This window comes from Cenococcum geophilum, assembly GCF_001692895.1.
Source record: "Cenococcum geophilum 1.58 unplaced genomic scaffold K441scaffold_75, whole genome shotgun sequence".
Lineage (NCBI taxonomy): Eukaryota > Fungi > Ascomycota > Dothideomycetes > Gloniales > Gloniaceae > Cenococcum > Cenococcum geophilum.
The window spans coordinates 745,452-765,732 of NW_027137633.1; the positions used below are offsets into that span (position 1 = coordinate 745,452).

General features: G+C 44.5%; 4 protein-coding genes across 4 annotated transcripts; 1 reads left to right on the forward strand and 3 right to left on the reverse strand.

The window, feature by feature from the left end:
• Positions 1-6,159: 6,159 nt before the first annotated feature.
• Positions 6,160-8,575, reverse strand: K441DRAFT_709026 (putative cytochrome P450 phenylacetate 2-hydroxylase; the record flags this gene model as incomplete). Its single annotated transcript, XM_067653823.1, has 8 exons — positions 6,160-6,690; positions 6,748-6,937; positions 6,999-7,094; positions 7,153-7,322; positions 7,384-7,917; positions 7,977-8,103; positions 8,165-8,251; positions 8,303-8,575. The coding sequence occupies 8 exons, from the start codon at positions 8,573-8,575 to the stop codon at positions 6,434-6,436; spliced, it is 1,734 nt and encodes a 577-aa protein (XP_067497543.1). The 3' UTR covers positions 6,160-6,433.
• Positions 8,576-10,194: 1,619 nt separating this feature from the next.
• On the forward strand, positions 10,195-12,619 carry K441DRAFT_330266 (uncharacterized protein). The gene is made up of 2 exons (XM_067641214.1): positions 10,195-12,391; positions 12,447-12,619. The coding sequence occupies exons 1-2, from the start codon at positions 10,610-10,612 to the stop codon at positions 12,471-12,473; spliced, it is 1,809 nt and encodes a 602-aa protein (XP_067497544.1). The 5' UTR covers positions 10,195-10,609; the 3' UTR covers positions 12,474-12,619.
• Positions 12,620-14,412: 1,793 nt separating this feature from the next.
• Positions 14,413-15,403, reverse strand: K441DRAFT_330198 (uncharacterized protein). Its single transcript, XM_067641213.1, has 3 exons — positions 15,221-15,403; positions 15,077-15,172; positions 14,413-15,027 (listed from the first exon to the last, which is right to left on the reverse strand). Exons 1-3 carry the CDS (start codon positions 15,350-15,352, stop codon positions 14,635-14,637), a joined length of 621 nt encoding a protein of 206 aa, XP_067497545.1. The 5' UTR covers positions 15,353-15,403; the 3' UTR covers positions 14,413-14,634.
• Positions 15,404-18,583: 3,180 nt separating this feature from the next.
• K441DRAFT_591052 (P-loop containing nucleoside triphosphate hydrolase protein) lies at positions 18,584-19,846 on the reverse strand (the record flags this gene model as incomplete). Its single annotated transcript, XM_067644824.1, has 2 exons — positions 18,584-18,857; positions 19,002-19,846. Coding segments are annotated over 2 exons (1,119 nt in total), but the record flags the coding sequence as incomplete, so codon positions are not given.
• Positions 19,847-20,281: the final 435 nt, after the last annotated feature.

Genomic DNA, 20,281 nt, shown 5'->3' on the forward strand with positions numbered 1-20,281 from the left:
AGGCTGTTAATTAGTGCGGAGTTATTCCAGCCTGTTTCCTTTACGTAGCGGTTAAATTTAGAGAAGTATACTAGGAAACTTTTCTTTTCTTAAGTCATTTGGTTTATCTTTCTTTAAGCGGTAGCTTGGCGGTTCAGGTCACCGTATATGGCTTTAAGAAGTGTGACTAGGCTTTATACTGAGTTTGGTTGGAGAGGTTTAATAAGGTCAGCTACGTCTCTTCCTAGTTAACTTAGGGCGTAATAGAGTCGGTTGGCTTCGGTTAGGTAGCGGTTAGCATTACCGGTTAGCTTATTCTTAAGCCGGCTTAAAAATAACTAAAGCTCTCGTCGTTTACCGGTGAATACTAGGGGGTCTAGTAGTTTCTCGGATCGTTTCGGTGCGGTAGTCGGCTCTATAGGGTAAGTAACTACTACTAATTCGGGGCTTGCGTTCCGCGTATTCATCTCCAGAGATAGCGTTCGGTCTTGGGGCCTTAATATAGGCATCTTAAGGATACGGACTTCTTCTTAAAGTGCTTTAATTAATTATTGTTATCGTGCTTCTTATTTGGCTTGCTGTTAAGTTAAAGTGGCTTAGTGCTGTGCAAGGGCGTCCGTAAAGGACTTCTGTATACCTACTAATTATTCTTGGAGTGCGGCCATAATAGCGTCGGCCATTGCGGGGGCTTTAGGGTCGTTCTGCATTTTTGGAGGGTGGTGTGAGTTTTTTTAACGCAACGTAGTGTCACGGAGTAAGCATAAGCGGTGATAATATATAGCGAAGTAGGTATTATTAAGCTATATACATAAACTGCGTAATAAAGTCAAGACGTTGCGTAAGGAAAGAAGGTAGGGAAACGGGAAGAAAGGGCATATATCGTTGACTTGGTTGCTTAGTTAACACATACATGGGCAGAATAGGGTTCAGGTCGTGGTCCTAGCAGAACTTAACAGAATTCGGTGGAACTTGGCAGAATATGGCAGAATGCCGTAGATTGCCGTTAGATTGCCATTAGATTGCCGTTAGATTGCCATTTCGCGGTTGGTCTCTAATTGCTGAGTTAGTGGAAACAGATAGACGTGTGCAAGGTGTTACGGGGGTGTCCCGTGACAATATTAAGATATCGTTAATATAAGCAGTATAAAAGATATCTAGGTATGGGCGTAGGGTATTATTTACGAAGTATTAGAATAAACTTGGGGCGTTTGCGAGGCCAAACGGTATTACTAAGTACTTAAATAATCCGTATTGGGTACGAAATGCAGTAAGCTATTCGTCTCCTTTTGCGATTTAGAGGTAATTAAACGTATGGATAATATTAAGCTTTGTATAGAAGCGAGCCTTACTTAATTGGTTTAGTATCTCTTAGATTAACGGGATTAGGTATTAGTTCTTAATAGTGATAGCGTTAAGGGCTTAGTAGTCTATATAGAAGCGTAAACCGCCGCTAGGTTTCTTAATAAAGATTACTAGTATAGCTACGGGTAAAGAACTTGCTCTAATAAATCCTTTATCTAGATATTCGTCTAAGTACTTCTGTAGTACCTAGAGTTTGTTTTAGAATATCCCGTATAAGGGTCCAAATCCGGGATATTTTCCTTCTTTAACTATAATCTTATAATTATATAAACGGTATTCCGGTAGCTTATTGGCTTCCTTTTATAAGAATATATCTAGATAATTATAGTACTCTACTAGTACCTTTGTGGCGGGGTTAGTGTATTTCTTCGGTATTAAGGCCTTCTTAATATCGGCCATTGTAATAGTAAAGATTGTATACTTGGGTTTCCTAGCGAGTCGTACTAATAGGGTAGCTCCAATTATATAGATATCTAGGGTATTAAGTAAGCTTAGATCGTCCTTAGTTTCTTATATAGTTTTTTATTTAGGTTTAGGTTTAGTATTAGGTACGGAGTTAGTATTAGATTTAGGTTTAGGTTCTTTAAGTATTCTTTTTATAGTAGAATACCAGTTCTTCTAGTACTTTCGTATATTAAGCTTAAGCTTCTGCTTAGTTTAGGGCGGTAGGGTAGTTAGGGTTAGTTCATGTAGTTTAGTATAATTTTTAGGTTCTTAGTAGACGTTAGTAGAAATCTTATATTAGTGGAATTCGGTAGAATTCTTAGGTTGGTAGAATTAGGTAGGCTTTTTAGGTATAGGGTAGACGTCGGTAAAAATTTTAGACTTTGGTTTAGGGTCTAAGTAGCGAGTTATAAGGCACTTCTACTTATAACGGGAGGCGGTAAATAGAAGCTTAAGGTTATCCTAATTAATAGTTACCTTATATAGCTTTATCTAGGGTTATCTAAGGATTACTAAGTAACCTAGGGTAGTAATAAAAAGCCTAATTAGTTCTTTATAGTTTAGGTATTAGAGTCTTAGGAATACTATATAGGTAATACGGCCTAAGATAGTACGTTTACTATTAAATCTAAATACGTCAATATGCCGGTTAAGGGGGGTTAGAGTAAAACTATTATCTTACGCGAAGATCTTGTTAATAAATCTAGTACTACTAGCTCCTATATTAATTAGGACTTAAGTATTAACCTATTAATTATTCTACTAAAGATAATAGTTAACGGTTATACTGCGATCCTAAGAGTTAGAGTTCATAATATCTAAAGCATTTAATAAGATCCTAAGGCGGCGCTATCCTAGAGAGTAACTTAGCTCCGGGACCTTCCTTTTAAAGGTAATTAGGGTGGAGTTCTTATAGCGTATTAGTTATAGCTTTATCCTTATAAGTGGTACTTACTAGATGCCGGGCTAAAACTAGATAAAGATTAGGGACGGTAACTAGAGGATTAATGCGGTAATCGGTTACTGGTGTCGGCTGTTTATAAATTATATTAGGGCATAGGGATAGAGCAGTATCTTAAGATATAAGCCTTGCTTCCGCATTTAAAATAAAGGCCTAGCTTAATGCGTCGTTCTTATTTAGAGAACCCTAGTGGGGTATAATCTAGGGTTCTAGAGTTAATATCCATAGCGTTGGGGTACTTAGGCTAAGATAATAACTTAGTCGATATTTATAGGGCTGTTATATTATATTAAGGAGCGGGTTTTAGTATTAGACGTAGTATATCGTTATACCGTTTATTAATAATATTTACGTAAGCGTTAAGGGCTTCTAGTAGGTCTACACCTACTAGGGAGGCTTTTAGTTTAGGGCTTAGGGATTTAATAAGGCTATTAATAAGTGCGGAGTTGTTCCAGCCTATTTCCCTTATATAGCGGTTAAATTTAGAGAAGTATACTAGGAAACTTTTCTTTTCTTAGACTATATTATTTATCTTCCTTTAGGCCGTGGCTTAGTGGTTTAGGTTACTATATATAGCTTTAAGAAGTCTAACTAGGCTTTATACTAAGTTTAGCTAGAGGGGTTTAATAAGGTTAGCTACCTTTCCTCCTAGTTAACTTAGGGCGTAGTAGAGTTAGTTAGCTTTAGTTAGATAGCGATTAGCGTTACTAGTTAGCTTATTCTTAAGCCGGCTTAAGAATAATTAAAGTTCTTATTGTTTACTAGTAAATACTAGAGGGTCTAGTAGTTTTTTAGATTATTACGGTATAGTAGACGGATTTACGGGATAAACATCCGTAGCTAGCTTAGGGTTCGCACCCGATAAGCTAGGTCTAGATTCGGTTATTTTTATCTCGTTTATAAGTGGCGTATTAGCAGCCTCTTGGGCTAGTATTTGGTCTTAGGACCCTAATGTAAGTGTCTTAAGGGTACGGACTTCTTCTTAAAGTGCTTTAATTAATTCCTAGTGCCGTGCTTCTTATTCGGCTTATTATTTAGCTATAGCGGCCTAGTTTTATATAAGGGCGTCTATAAAGGACTTCTATATATTTACTAACTGTTCTTAGAGTACGGTTATAATACTAGCGGCCGTTGTAGGGGCTTTAAGGTTGTTCTATATTTTAGATAGGGTGGGGCGGGGCAGAGTATAGGTTTTTAACGTAACGTAGTGTTACGGAGTAAGTACAAGCGATATAATATATAGCGAAGTAGATATTATTAAGCTATATATATAAACTATATAATAAGTTAAGACGTTACGTAAGGAAAGAAGGTAGGGAAATGGGAAGAAAGGGTATATATTGTTAGCTTAGTTGCTTAGTTAATACGTGCATAGAGTAGAATAGGATTCGGGTAGTAGTCCTAGCAGAACTTAGTAGAATTTAGTAAACTTAGCAGAATATGGCAGAATGCCGTAGATTGCCGTTAGATTGCCGTTAGATTGCCATTTCGCGGTCGGTCTCTAGTTACTAAGTTGGTAGAAACTAGTAGACGTGTGTAAGGTGTTACGGGGGTGTCCTGTAATATAGCGCTTCTATATCTAAATCTATTATTATCTCTAGTTCTTCCCCTAATCTTACTAGTTAGCTATATACCCTTTATAGGTTAGCTGTAAATGTTAAATTTACTATATTAAGTCTAATTCTTAATTATCCTAGTCTTAAGCTTACTATTGCTGTCTATAGGGGTCTTCCTATAGGGCGTCCTCTCCCTTATATCCCCTATAACCCTTATATTCCTATTTAGTCTAGTAATATTACGCGGCGTCGCTTCTAGCCCGTTAAGGCTTAGGATAGCTAGCCTAGCCCCCCAGTATTAAAAGTAGAAAACGCTAGGAAGACACCTACGTCCCCCTAGCTTATCGTATATTGCTTCTATTTATATAACCTAGTGTATAGTTATTCCCATAGCTATTAAAGCCTTACCTTTTATCTTCTATATTTAATATAGTCTTCTCTCTCCTACGCCTTATATATGCTTTAGTAGCAGTTTATATATTTTATTTAGTCTTAATTTAAGTAGTGTCTTATATTATAGGGGCCTGTATAGTAGCCGTAGCACACCTATACTGCGTATATAGATTAGGTATAACCCCATTATATATAGCGGTAGTATTATTCTAGGCGTAGACTATAGTTATAGAGCCTTATATTATATATAAGGCTATTTATAATTATTCCTTTTTAGGTAAGAAGTTTTTATATTCCTAGTATAAGTATACTAACGATAAGGGAGCTATATATTTAACTGGCGTATCCCTAGCAAGTCTCTAGCGACCCTTATATCCTCTTATTATTCTTATTATATACTTAGTTTATATTTTCCTATTAAAGCTATTAGATTTAGGTAATCTTAAGTCCTAGTATAAGGCGTTCCGTTTATCTTACTATCTTCTATATAATTACTATATTATCCGCCTAGCGTCCCTTTTCTACCCTAAGGCTTATAGGAACTACTAGGACCTTAACTAGATAATCCTTACAAAGTACTTTTATACCAATGCGTTCTCCTAGCCTATCCCCTACCTTTACGGCTCGTTCCTTTACCTAGTAGTCCTTTAGGGTAACTCTAATGTCTCCGCTTCTAAGGTATCGGACTATAATAGCGTTATAGACCTCTTTATAAATCTTTATAAGGACTTCTATTTCTAATTATCCCCTAAGCCCCTCTACTTTTTCTATATTTAGTCGTATTATAATTATATACCTAGTTATTATCTTAAGGGGGGTAGGTTCCCTATACTATAGAAGCGCGGCTACGGCGGCCTAGGTACGGTTTACCGGTAAGGGGGGGTTTTATTTATTTTTAATTTTGCTTAGCTATTAGAGGATTTAATTAAGGGTTNGCTAGAGGGGCGCCTAAGGTTCGCTAGACTGGCGGAGCCATTCTACTAGCTGCGTTAGATTGTTATAGCTAACAGTTACTTCCCCGTAATTCTAGATACTAGATACGTCTAATAGGCTTTATATTTTATTAGATGCCTTCTTAATAGGGGTATTTCCGCTTTATAGTGTGGTATTCGCCCGTCTTTATTATGGAGGGCCATTGCTGGGCGTGGTTCTGGCGGTCGCGCGCGAGTGCGAGCCGCCGTCGTTCGACGTGTGCCTCCCCTGCGATGCATGCATCTCAGGGGGATTCTCTAGGTGTTTTTTAGGGTTCTTTTAATTGGTTTTGGTATTTTTGGGCCGGGTGTAGCAAGAGCTCCAGTAGGCAAAAGTGTCTATATTCTAAACCTTATATAGATAGCTTTATTAATTTTATTAAAGATTATATATATCCTTATATAAAATTTAAATAACGCGAGACTTTATATAAGACTTAGTTATAATATTATAATAGGTATATATAAGGCCTAAAAGTTAATCGATTATAGAGCTGGTTCTTGCGATTATTTTAAGCCTTTACATAGCCCTAGACCTTATATAGGTAGCTTTTACAATTTCGTTAAAGAAGGTAACTGCTCTATATACAAAATAAGTTGCGTCGCTTAAGAAACGTTGGCAAAGTCTCTTAGACCATAGAATCAACTTTTTGACAAAAAAGGTTAGCGATATCCGCTTGCGGATATACGTATGTCCGCTAATTGATTCTACGTTCAACTTTCGCCGACCCCCATCGGTGACCCCGTTCTTCCGTGACCCTGCCGAGCTACACCCCGGACGCAAGCCAGGCGCTAAGACCCTCAGGATCGCGGCAGTGAAACTTGATACCGGCCGACCACGGCATGGNCTGGGCCTCAGTGGGCGTCGCGGTGTCAGCAATGGCGTCCATTTCGAGCGAGCACTCACGCTCAGCACGGAAGGGAGGGAAGACGAGCTTCTTCTCCCCCTCTCCAAGAGGTTGTCGCTCCCAGGTGAAGAAATGCAGGAGAAGTACAAGCGACGAGTAGAGACCGCGGTTGGCCACTAAGAGGGTGGGTCAGTTAACCATAACACGTATCAAATCTGGGAAGCAAAACTTACTATCGATACCGGGGCAGACACGGCGGCCAGCGCCGTAAGTTAAGTGCGGGACGCCGAGCTTATCGCCACCCTCGCCAAGCATGTCGGTGCGACCTTTGCGTCCGTCCAGCCACCGCTCAGGGAGGTATTCGTCGGGTCGATCGAAGACGGTGAGATCGCGGTTGCCAGCGAATAGGTTCATAATGACGAGCTGAACAGGCAAAGTTAGATTTGTCTCGAGGATGCAATTCACAGCCTGACAATAGACGTACCGTATCCTTAGGAATGTTGTGGCCCATATAACTGGCGCCATCAAGGGTCTGGCGGGGGAAACCAAGACGAACTGGCGTGAACATACGAGAGCCTTCCTGTATTGTCCTGGAGTCAGAGACGGTTGTCAACAAGGGAGAGAATAGAGTTACTAACGGTATGCAGAGCCTTGACGTATCCGACGCGGTCGAATACGTGGGGCCTAGGTGGTTCGCCGTCGTACACCTCACGAATAGCCTCAAAGCCATTCTGCTGCAAATCGGGCCTGTTGGCGAGGTAGCCGACGATCCAAGTGAGCGAGTAGCCGAGGTTGACGCCAGCAGCGACTGTTGACGAGCGGTCATTAGGTGATATGACTTAACAAAGTGACAAGGACGGAGGACATACTGCCGGTGTAAGAAGCCAAGAGAACCTCTTCTTCGCTCAGGAGACCTTGACGAAGGATGTTGCCCAGGATGGAGGGAGTCTCGTCGCCAGATGCTATGCGGTCCTTCAGGTCGCCAATCATCTTGTGAATATAGCCTTGCTGCAGCTTGCGATACTCGCGGGCCTTTTCCGCCTTCTCATTGGAAGCCCACTCCTTAATACCGAAAAGCTTGCTGGCTATGTAGCGAGCCCGGCCGGCAGCGCGCAAGACAGGGATGTAGTCGCGAGCAGGTGAGCAAATGGTGCGCTGACGGACTAAATTAGGGCGTGAGTCTAAAACATGACCCATAAGCTGCTCGGAGACCTGGCCAGTGCCAAAACGGTGAAACTTCTCGGCCATGTCGATTGCGGGACCTTGGCTAATATCGAGTACGTCGCCGAGGAGCCTCTTAAGCTTGGGGTGAATGACGGGAGTGTAGATAGGCAAGATACGAGGGGCGATCTGGGCAGAAAGCGCCTTGCGAGTGCGGACGAGGCGGTCGCTGTAGGGCGAGGCTATAGAGAGTCATAGGTGAGCCTACAGGTCAAGCCCACAAAACTCTACCGAGACTTACTGCCAACAGTCCAGATACCAGAGGACGCATAATCGCTGTGAAAGAGTCTGAAGGTGGGACGCGACTGATAAGCGGGACCCTGCTGGACGACCGTTCGCGCGAGAGCCTTGTGGCTGTTGATGAAAACCTGCGAAGCGCCGCGTCAATTCCAATGTATTTCTGTCATGTCACTACAACGGAGAACATACTGCCTCACGTTCACCAAGGGAGACACGGATTACGTCTCCATACTTCTTGGTCCACTTGGCGATCTTTTGGACGTGGCCGTTTTTCATCTAGACGCAACGGTTAGATAAATCAAGACCAGATTTTCATAAACAACTCACGTCGATAAGGTTTCCGACGACAGGAAGACCGGGAGGACCAGGAAGCGTGACAGTATGAGGGGCTCCGCCGAGCATGCCGTCAAGGAACCAGACAATGCGCTGAAGGGCTTTGCGTCCATCCTCAAATCCGCTCAGGACAGCAGCGAGGGCAACGGTAGCGAGGGCAACGGCAGCGAACGTATAGACAATGGGAGACTCTCGGACGCCATTGACGACGTGTAAGGCGTCCTCAGACTCAGCACGAGTCGCGGTCGAGTTAAAGGAGGCGCTCATGTTGGTGAGTATAAGTAGTGATTGAGAAAGCTGCTGCGTAAAGTATGGCGACCGACAACAGCTTCCTTCTATGCATTCGGTCTGTTCCTTATTATACCGCCCAGGCGCATTAGTGTTTGAAATAGGCAAGTCACACATCGAAAGCGCAATGCGGCCCCTTAGGCTAGAACACTCTTGCGTAGAGATTCCGACGGCCTGCAGCAGCCCAATGCATATGCTTTATAAAGGAAGAACTTCCTAGGACTTTCAGCCCTGTCCAGACCCGCTTTGCTCCGTGGGGCGGACAATCTAGGGATGTTATCTATAAGACTCCTGCGGAATATAATCTTCACAGCCATTATTATACAACCTATAAGGATGATTCTACCTAACAGTTCTACTACATCAGGAAATTTTTTTTTTTGGGCGCGTTATTGCAGATTGCGGCAATTTGCTGCAAACTATGCGATTTGCGCAGTCGTATAACGTGGGTCACCGGGTTATGACGGTCCACCTAGTTATGACGGAAATCTAACCGCATTTAGTTATGACAGAAAACCAAAATACTGCCGAATGCCGATTTGCAGGCAAATCGCTAGTAAAAACCATCGCAAAGCATTATTTTATTATTAAACCCGAATGAAGCCTTAAATATATATAGGAGAGAGTCTATATCGACTTTTTACAGTGTATTAGGCAGCTGATTGCTTAGATAACCGCGAGTTGGCGGATTAAAGTCCTCATCTGAGGCTTAAGGCGATATTTTCCGGCAGAATACCGAAATAGGAAACCGCTTTTCCTAATTAGACAGGCGGTCAGATTTCCGTTATAACTAGGTGGACCGTCATAACCTGGTGACCTACGTTATGGTCGTTAGCAATTCGTTAACTTAGTATGCTCAGACCAAGAAACATTACCTCAGCAAGCTCAGACCATAGAATCAATTAGCGGACATACGTATATCCGCAAGCGGATATCGCTAACCTTTTTTGTCAAAAAGTTGATTCTATGGTCTGAGAGACTTTCGCGAGGTTTATTAGGCGATGCGACTTATTTTGTATGTGGAGCAGTCACCTTCTTAAACGAAATTGATCTACCCCCCCACAACAGCTATTATCTCAGAAATACCGTCAAATTGATCCGCAGAAGCAGCTCTATAATCGATCAATATATCTACCCCATCAGCCTCCGCGATGTCGAGCAGAAAGCGCCGCCGAACGGGTGATGTGTCAACAATTGAATTGCCCACCCCCTCTATAAACACAACATTAGTTAACCGGCGGACGCCTATCCAAACACCAACTGGAGCATCCGCCGAGCGGATATCGCGCTCGGTAACAAAGGAAGAGAAGGTTAGAGTTATTTCAGAGCATTTACGGGACTGGCGATGGTCGTTTGGTGACCTTTCTTTGGCGTGGCTACAGCTTAATACTGATAAAAGAGAAGGCGTAAAGATAGATGAGGTGCAAAAAAAGAAGGCAAAAAAGAAGAAGGCAAAGAGGCTTATTGCTACCCTTCTAGGAGACGAAGAAATCCGCAATGCGATTATGGAGACTGCGGATATCCATTCGGAACTAGTAAATGCGGTCGTAAATATCCTTCGTGAAGAGCTTTGTGATCTTCAGCAGAAGACGGTTATCTTTGGCCCATGGAAGTCAGATCTGGAGTTTAAAGACGTTCAACTCTCACAAGGCTATGAGGCAATTAGCCAATATGCCCCTCTACTTTGCCAACTGATGGAAGGATTATCGGCACAATTAAGAAGTGATGAATCGCGGAATCTACACCCAGGGCGGGTTGTTCTTCTTACATCTATCCTTTCGTTGGGCCGTGCTCGAAACTCCGCCAACTGTTTTGCTCGGCTTCTCGGTCTTCATCTTCAAGGCATGGGTGTAAAGCGTCGGGTTCTATCACTGCTNCATGGACTAGGACTTATTGACGGATATAAGACGCTGAACTGCCAGAAGATGGGATTAGCTGAACGCTCTAAGGAAGGTCACAATACCAGCGGCGGATATACTGGTGCTAACGTTGTTGAAGACTCACCTCCAATCAATGTCCACTCTTGATGATATCTATGTTATATACGACAATTTTGACTACCTTGAGCGAACACGACATCAGTTAATCGGAGACACTGGTGTTTTCCATTCCCATACTACTGGAAAGCTTGTCCGCGGATCTTGTATTCCCCCCGGTGGCCTTCTTCAAAGTATGCTGCATGACCGAGTGCAGCTTCGGATTGAGGATATTGCTGAGGCGCCAGGTAACATATATGACAGCGTTCAAAATCAGATATCCATATTTGTGATTGCGGATGCTCTCCGAAGCGCATATCCGGCCGCTGTAAATGGTATTTTCGAATCTAATACCGAGCTTGAATATCCGCGTATGCCGGAGATTGACATTCTACCATCCGCGAAGACAACGCATGTAAACCTGGGCCCTATTATGGAGAGCGAGGCTTCTATAAGTGGCAACTACCGCGTACTTGAGACGATCTTCCTGGAGCAACTACAACTTAATCGCGACAACGATTTCCAGGGCCGATTATATCTGGCATACGGTGATCAGAAAACCGCAAAGCTTATCCGCGCCTGTAAGCGGGAGCGGGCGGAGGCTGCGCTCCCATATGATAGCCACCGTTGGGTACTACCTGTTCCAGGTCTTTGGCACCTCCGGTTGAACTTCCTATATACAATTATGAGGACTTTCTTTGGTGGTGAGCAATATGCGCAGCAGTACTCTACGCTCTACACTCATATGAATCACCTTGGGCGACGAAATATTCCTGTAGAGCGCCCTCCCTTTCACCATCTTGAGGAGCTAGTACTGCACAGTTTTGATGCCCGCATTGTTGCGCTCTTCTTAACACATATCCGCGGTAGGCTTGACATTCACGAAGAAGGTGCGGTCGAAAGATACATTGGATCCTTAACGCCCGAGCAGTTTCTACAGCATATTGAGGATATCCGCGCAGCGGGTTTCAGCTCCGAAGTCGGTCGAGAGGCCAACAAATTGATTCCTCCGCACCCCTCTACCCGCGGAGGTTCTCAGATTGTGGATCAATTGCTTGCGGTGCCTAGCTCCGCTACTACAAGCCAGCCTGCTCGGATCGTCGACGTGGAGTTCTTTAATCATATTCGGTATCTACAGGTGGTTGAAACATATAAAGTGTTGAAATACGCTATTAAGCATGCGGATATCGGCCTTTTGAAGCGTGCAATTGCCCGCCTTTGCCTTTACTTTGCCGGATCAAGGAGCAACAACTACGCATCTGAAATGATGTACTTCTGGAGGTTAATTGCAACGGAGGCGTGTGACCCAGTGCTTCAGCGGGCCGTACTGGCGAATGGGCTAATCAATAATCGCGGAGAGCCAAATAGCTTTTTTGAAGCTGATCGACTTAATGAACTGCTAAATCTTCAGCTAAAGGAGTTACTCCGATCACGCGGAAACTCAACCTTTGGAGTAGACTCTCTATTTAGGTGGAGTGTTCTTACCACAAGCTATACTGGACCTCTTCGTACTGAGTTTGAGGACGCGTTTGGTGAGCGGACGATATCCGATCATACGATTAAGTTTCCCGCGGTTGATATCCAGTCCCTTGCGGATATGATTGCTAAGGACTCGATTGTGCGTCAGCGTGTGCGGGACGTTGGGTTTGAGGCGCCTGCTATTCTTCAACTTGGATTAGAGCGGCTCTTACAGGGCGGCATTGCTGATTTTAATATGCGGATGTCTTATATTAGCGGTTTACTGTACGACCCTTATGAGGACGGATTTGACGAGGCTACAGATGATATGCCAGAGGACTTTCAAATGCTTGGGCTTATGGTACGTTTCTGTCTTAATATATTAAGCTAGTTCTTTTTACTAATATTAATTCTAGCCAGCGTATGATCTTCTTGATGCGTAGTATATAACGTAGCAGTTAGCCGTTTTGTGGTGCAGATATATAAATCTCTTCATCTTAGCTTGTGCGGATATCTTTATCTTAACTTATGCGGATATCTTCACCTTAGCTTATGCGGATATCACAATATTAATTAAGTATATTTGTTGAATGTAAGGCGGAGACTTAATTCCTACGTATGTAGTAGCAAAAAGGTAAGAGCTACTATTTTATTATCATAAACCCGCAACAACAGCCAACCCGCAGCAATAGCTAACTTGTATCTACTCATTCGATATCCGGTAGCCCAGCATTGCGTACAAGTGCAATAACACCACGCCTTAGGAACGCAAGCTCATCCTTTATCTCACTTAGAGAATCTCCAAACTCATTCAACCGGCGGTCCATGGCTCGAACATCTTTCGCCATATCAGTCACCCGTTCACGAACTATATCAACGCGCGCAGAAACAGCGATTGCTGAATACACCCCAACAGACCCAGCGGAAGCGGCAGCAGCAACAGCAGCACCTGGCGTGCCAGCAATTGGCGAAAGAGTTGGAGGAGCAGCGGTAGAGCGGGTGCCTCTACGGCCGTGCGTACTGCTGCGAGTGGGAGTCTTAATGGGGGGGGAGGCCTTGGTGGGGGGAGGCGTGGTGGCGCGGGCGGGGATGGTGCGAGAACGAAGCTATGCGGATATCAGCAATATCCGTATTATTAACATGTGGACACCATACCTTCTTAGTAGGCGTTTCAGCTGGATTACTGGCAGAAGCTGATTTCGCACGTTTTCTGCTCTGAGGTGTAATCGGCTCTGGATTCAGTGAACTTTCCTATACGCGTGTTAGCTGACAGAATAATAGTATACTATTAGCATGTACCTTTCCGCACGACCTGCCGCCCACACGACATCTTGAGCACGCACCCCCAAAATGAGGCCCGGAGTCCTTCTTGTAAACGCGACATTNGTGGCCATNCTTCTCGCATAGAGCACATGGCGGATTNCGCAGCTNACNAAAGCTACCTTNAATATTCTNGACNTGTGTCAATATCCGCTGGCGACTTTCCTTNATATTCTCCCAAACACCAGCTTTTGGAGTGTACNATTTATTCGCTAACGGNACTTGGATAGGAAGGCGCTCGNTTGTGTTCGTGGTACTGCGGAGATTGTNAGGGCTGCGGAGATTGTGAGGGCTGCGGAGATTGCGAGGGCTGCGGAGATTNTNAGAGTCGGCGTCATTAAGATCTTCATCTTTGCCGCTGTNTAAAGGTTCGCTATCTNAAGGAACCTNATAAATGTTTAGGTTACTATAAGAGGTAAATTAGTAAATAAGACATTAAAACAGTATGACTAACANATACGACTNAATGGCCATCTTGGTCTTNAGATTCGTATNAGCAGCCTTTTNAGCCTGCTTTCTAAGAAAAGAAGACAAACNAGCCTTATCAAGTCTCCTTTNAGAAGCATTAGGTGGCGGNAGCAGAGAGGCGGACGGCGAAGAAGCAGACGGCAAAGTGGTCCACGGCAAAGATGCAGGCAACGGAAAGGCAGGCAGCGAAAAGGTGCGCGGATTTTCAGCGGATTTCGTTCTATCCATATTTTCGTCGTCTACTAAATCCTGCAAAGAGCGCTTCGGTACATATTTTCTAAAATCATATTAGCTACAGGNATAATTTAGTATTAGAAAGCTTACTCTTTAGGAACAGGGTCTAAAGGCTNAGTNAGAGCAGCNATNNCGTGCTNAACAGCATCCTCGTTCATTTCGCGCATATCGAGTTCCTCAACTGCCTGGCTGCTGTTGTTCGCATTGACATCGTTTACAGGTGTGAATAAAGGCATCGTAGATGGTAGAATGACAAGGGACAGTGGATGAAACAACAATGATGAAGTTTGCGGTGCGGTGCTGTGAGGTGGAAGGTTGGTGGAGGAAGAAGAGGTGCGGAGGTTTATTAAAGGTGAATATCCACGCTACCGATTTTATTAAATTAGCTCACTAACAAATAGCTTATGCGGATATCGTCATCTCAGCTTATGCGGATATTACAATATTAATTAAGTATATCTATTAAAAAATATAAGGCAGAGACTTAATTCCTACATATGTAGTAGCAGAGAGGTAAGAGTTACTATTTTATTACTCTGAACCCATAATAACAGCCAACCCCCAGGAATAGCTAACCTGCATCTACTCAAGTTCTATATCCGGTAACCCAGCGTTGCGTATAAGTGCAGTAATACCACGCCTTATAAACGCAAGCTCATCCTTTATCTCACTTAGAGAACCTTCAAGCTTACTTAACCGGTGATCTATAGCCCGAACATCTTTTGCTACCTCAGCCACCCGTTCACGAACTATATTAACGCGCGCAGAAACAGCAATTGCTGAATACCCCCTAACATTTTCCATGCCAGCAGGAGTGGCAGCAGTACCAGAAGCAGCACCAGGCGTGCCAGGAATTAGTGAAAGAGTGGGAGGAGCAGCGACAGAGCGGATGCCTCTACAGCTGCGCATATCACTGCGAGTGGGAGTCTTGGGGGGAGGGGAGGTCTCCGGAGGGGGGATGGTGCGGGTACGAAGCTATGCGGATATCAGCAATATCCATATTGTTAAAATGCGGATATCATACCTTCTTGGTAGGCGTTCCGGCTGGATTACTGGCAGAAGCTAATTGCGTACGTTTTTTGCGCTGAGGTGTAACCGGCTCCGATCTCAGCAAACTATCCTATATACGTGTTAGCTGACAGGATAGTAGTATACTATTAGCATGTACCTTTTCGCACGACCTGCCACTTAAGCGACATCTTGAGCATGCACCTCCAAAGTGAGGCCCAGAGTTCTGCTTGTAAACGCGACATTCATAGTCTTGCTTAACGCATAGAGCGCATGGCGGATCACGCAGCATACCAGAGTTACCCTCAATATTCTGGACGTGGGTATATATCCGCTGACGAGCTTCTTTCATATTTTCCCAAGCACCAGCTTTCGGGGTGTACCATTTATTTGCTAACGGCACTTGAATAGGAAGGCGCTCGTTCGTGTCAATATCCGACGTTATAGCTTGGGCCGTCTGCGTACTGCGGAGCTTGTAAGGGCTGCGGAGATTGTAAGAGGATGGAGGAGAGCTTTTGGGAGAGTCGGCGTCATTAAGATTGCTCTTTTTATCGTCATCTAAAATCTCCAATATTTCTGTTGGGTTACTATAAGAGGTAAATTAATAGACAAGACACTAAAATAGTATAGTTAACACATACGATTCAAAGGCCATCTTGTACTGAACATTTTGCGCAGCAATTCTATTAGCCTGCCTCTTAAGAGAAGCAGAAGCACGACGAGGATCAAACTTTTTAGAAGCAGCAGGCGGAGTAATAAGCGGCTCGAAGGCAGGTGGCAAAGAGGCAGGCGGTAGAGAAGTAGGCGGCAAAGAGGCAGGCAGTGAAGAGGTAAGCGGATTTCCAGCGGATTTTGCAATAGCATCATTACGGTGCTCTGCTATATCCGACAAAGAATGCTTTGGTACATATTTCCTAAAATTATATTAGCTGCAGGCATAATTTCGTATTAGAAAGCTTACTCTCTAGGCAGAAACTCTAAAGGATCAGTAAAAGAAAGAGCGTCCTTAAAAGCGTCCTCAATTATTTCATCGTCAACGTCGCGCATATCAAGTTCCTCAACTAAATGGCTGTCGGACGTATTTAGAGGTGTAAATGAAGGCATCATAGATAGTGGTATGCTAATGGACAGTAGATGAAACAACAACGGTAAAGTTTACGGTGCGGTGCTGTGAGGCGCAAGGTTGGTGGAAGAAGAGGTGCGGAGGTTGATTAAAGGTGAATATCCGCGCTGCCGATTTTATCAAATTAGCTCGCTAACGAATAATCGCCGCTATAACTCACCTTAGTAAACATTAACCACTTCGTACACGCTTATTTGTAACGCGCAAATCCTTTACAGTTAAGTTACTACTAATTGAAGTGAGTGGGCGCCGTCTAGTTGACTTGCGAAGCGACATTGATATAGAATCACTGCTTGGCTGAGGTGCTGGAGAAGGGTTATAAGCGGATATTGGGTTTACTTGGTAAGCGGATTTCTCACTTTCAAAGCGCACAGACACGTCCTTTCGTTTTCTCTTGCTGCGAGGCGGACCTGATAGCTGCGTCACATCCAAAACCGAGGGCGGAGATCGAGTACTAGGCTGTAGGTTCTGAGCTGCGCTTAGCTCAGAGAGCGGAGATCGAACGTTAGGCTGCAAATTCTGAGCCGCCCCTAATTTAGAAGGCGGGGATCGAACATTAGTACGCGAATTCTGAACTGCGCCCAGTTCAGAGGGCGGAGATTGAGCATCAGCCTGTAAACCCTGGGCCTCAGAGTTTCCCAGGAGCGGAGATCCAGTATCGCAACTCAAATCCTGAGCCTCGGGATTTTCTAGGAGCGGAGATCTAATACTGCGTTGCGAATTCTGAATTTCCGGATTTCCTACTACCTGGGAACTGGTGCTACGCTGCGGATCTTGAACTTTGGGATTTTTCGTGATCGGAGATCCAGTGCTGTGTTGCGAATATTGAACCTCAGGCTTGTCTGAAAGTTGAGACTCAGTATTACACTGTGAGCTCTGATACTCAGACTGCCCTAAGGATTCAGATTCGATGCTGCGTTGTGAGCTTTGATATCCGGATTGCTCTGAAGGCTGAGACTCAATGCTCCGCTGTGAACTCTGATATCGGGATTGTTCTGAGGGTTGAGATGCGGAGCTGCCTTGTAAGCTATAATACCTAGCCTGCCCCAGAGACTGGTTTCTAATGCTATAGTGTAGACTTGGATATCCGGGAGCTGTAGGGAGTTGATTTCTATTGTAGTATAGACCCTGATATCTAAGAGGCTGATACTCGATACCGGACAATAACTGACGCTGATTGTTGCCCCAGGGCTGTTGATACCCGGCCTGATGTTGAATCTGAGAGCGGGCCTGACTTTGAGATCCTAGATATCCGCCTTGCGTTGAAAACTGGACCCGATCGTCGCGTTGCCAGGACTGACATCCGTTGTGGGATTTTGGTGTACTTGGCCTAGAGGTGTTCTGCTGGCTAGAGTTTGGGCTGGCCAGCTGCACGTTCCTGCTAGATGTAGACTGAGAAGGTAATGGTATCGGCAGCCCTGCATGCGGATTTTCGGCGGATATCGATTGAGGTAGCTGGGCTACTTGTGTTTGCGGACTTTGAGCTGCCAATATTGTACGCCTCTCCGCTACCCTAGACCGTGGTAATATCCGCTCTGCGCTATCTTTTGATTTGCTTGCTGACGCTAATAGCTGGCTCTCTGCCTGATTTACCTTTTCTACCTCCGCTTGAATAAAGGCAATAAACTCATCTAGATCATCACCAAGCTGATTACAATTCCAATCAGGTAGGTTTCTCTTAAGCGCCTCGTGGCTGGTTATATACCAGGCGCAGCCGCAGAGGGCGGTAATTTGCTTATCGGATATAACGTAGCTCGAGGTCGGATTCCAAACAGCGTGCTGATATTTCTTCTCCATCCAGTTATAGAACCAGTTTTTTATGCTTACGGCAAAGGCCTTTTGTTGCATCTTCCTTGGAATCCCCTCTATATGCGGCTTGCGGATATCAAACTCTTTAAAAGCCCGTAAAGTAGGATCACAGTTAGAGCAACAACCCTGGCCACCAGTGGACGGAGACTGTTCCTTGTAGTTCTCCAATATAATCTTTCGTAAGCAGCCCTTTTCCTCATTCACAAGAGCATACATACAATGGGAGAGAGCTGCTCTTTTCTCGGCTTCAGTCTTTGGGCGCCGCGCCGGCTTCTTTGGTAGAATATCCGCAGGTAGAACTACGGATGTTCCACCCGGACTGAGCTCTCGCCCTACACTGGATGCGGACGGATCAGAATCTGCATCGCTGCACACGGACACTCTTGAAGATATATCGCTAGCAAAATCAGCAGCCCCGTCCTCTTGTAGCACCTGTCGCTCGACACGATATTCGCGGCTAAGTTGGCTTGGCTGAGATCGGAAGGCTCTACCAGTACGACCGCGATTTTTGGCTAGCCCAGCAATATCCTCACGTGGACCTTTATACCAATCCTCGATTAGAAATATCGCCTTACCTACTCGACCACTACCACGAGCACCGCGTCCAAGTCGTTGCCACATCATGTTGACGGACTTGTCTTTGTGCATGCAATACTGCGCAACACAGTCGATGTCGGGAATATCAGCGCCATGGGCAAGCGCGTCAGAGGAGAGCAGAATGCGGATTTCCGAGTTAGGCTTTCTGAACTCCTTATATAGTCTGTCTTTATCCGCAATAGCTAACGATGCATGATAAAGCTGAACAGCTCTTCTAGCCTGCGCTTCCTGGTACCCGTAATGTACCAACCACGAACGAATTGAGTCCCTGCCCAGTAATATTAGGTCCTTTGAATCAAGAAAGATAATTGTCTTTGGGATCCGGTGGGGAGTTGGCGTGTATTGGATTCTCTGCTCGGCGGATGTAGCGGTATACGCGCGGTCTATGACAAAGTATAAGCTCTTAAAGGACTTCTTGTTTCCTCGCTTGATGTATTCTCTAATAATTGATAGATCTGGCCGGTCAATCGATGTCCGCACTATGTTGATATTATTTCGAAAGCCCGCCAGCTCTTGAACAATCTTAAACGTTGTATCATCAAGCGTTGCAGTACAAGCAAACCAAGGCTTCCGCCCCAATAACGACCGCACTTTCCATAGCTGTGTATACGAATTCCGGAATGAACCCCCCCAATTGGCCACAAGGTGCACCTCATCAATCACTACCAAGCCAACATGCGCACGAAAGGTAGGGTTGGTAAGAGTTTTATGGAACCTTTTGCCAACCAACAGCTCTGGCGATATTAAAATATGGGTGTATACTCCAATGCGGATTTCCCGTAAAAGACGTGCGGATATTGTCTCGGCGTATACGTGAACCGGCCTTGTTCCAGGAAGTTCCTCAATCTTTGCCTTCTGCTCCGCGCCAATCGCATTAAGTGGCAAGATAATAATTACTACTGAGGCCCGAAGAAGACATGGCATTGCTTGCATTATCATACTCTTGCCAAATGAGGTTTTTGCAATAAGTATCATATCTTTTTTCTCAAACAGCAGCCACCTAAGGGCTTCAAGCTGCTCCGCACGTCCGCGATACGGATATAAAAAAGCAATAGCCTCATCAACCTTGCTTAGCTGCCGGGCCTTGCTCTCTCCGCGAAGCGCAAGAAGCTGATCTTGAAGGTCCCATAGCCGTCGCTCCTGGTCCGTTCTACAACTCCTCCGAGTCTGATTATCCAACACCCAATGCAGCCGCGGCTGTTCTAGCACCTTATTTAACTTCCTCCCTCTCCGCCTAGCGGGTTTTGGTGCCGGCATACGGTAGATTTGCCCGGATATCCGTGACTTAGTGGTTGGCGCGCGATGAGGTTTCAGTGGGTGTTACACAATACAACGCGGACACCATATGTCCGCCAGGCTATAATGGGTTCTTTAGGGTGGCTATTATGGACCTATATGGGTTTTATATATATTAGCTAGCGTTTAATAAAGTTATATATGGTCACAGAATTGCTAATAACGCGTTTTTTTTTTTAACGAAATTGATCATAAGACCTGAAAATACCTGAGTGATAAAAATAATATATTCTAAAAGCCTAGGTTCTGTTGTATAATCGATCAACTTTGGGAAATAATATAAAATATTGGTGTTGAGTTATTCTAATATCCGCAACCTCCGCAACGCGGATATCCGTGGATTTACTAGGAACCGTTGCGGAACACGCTCAGACGTGATTCTGGTGGTTTCGCACA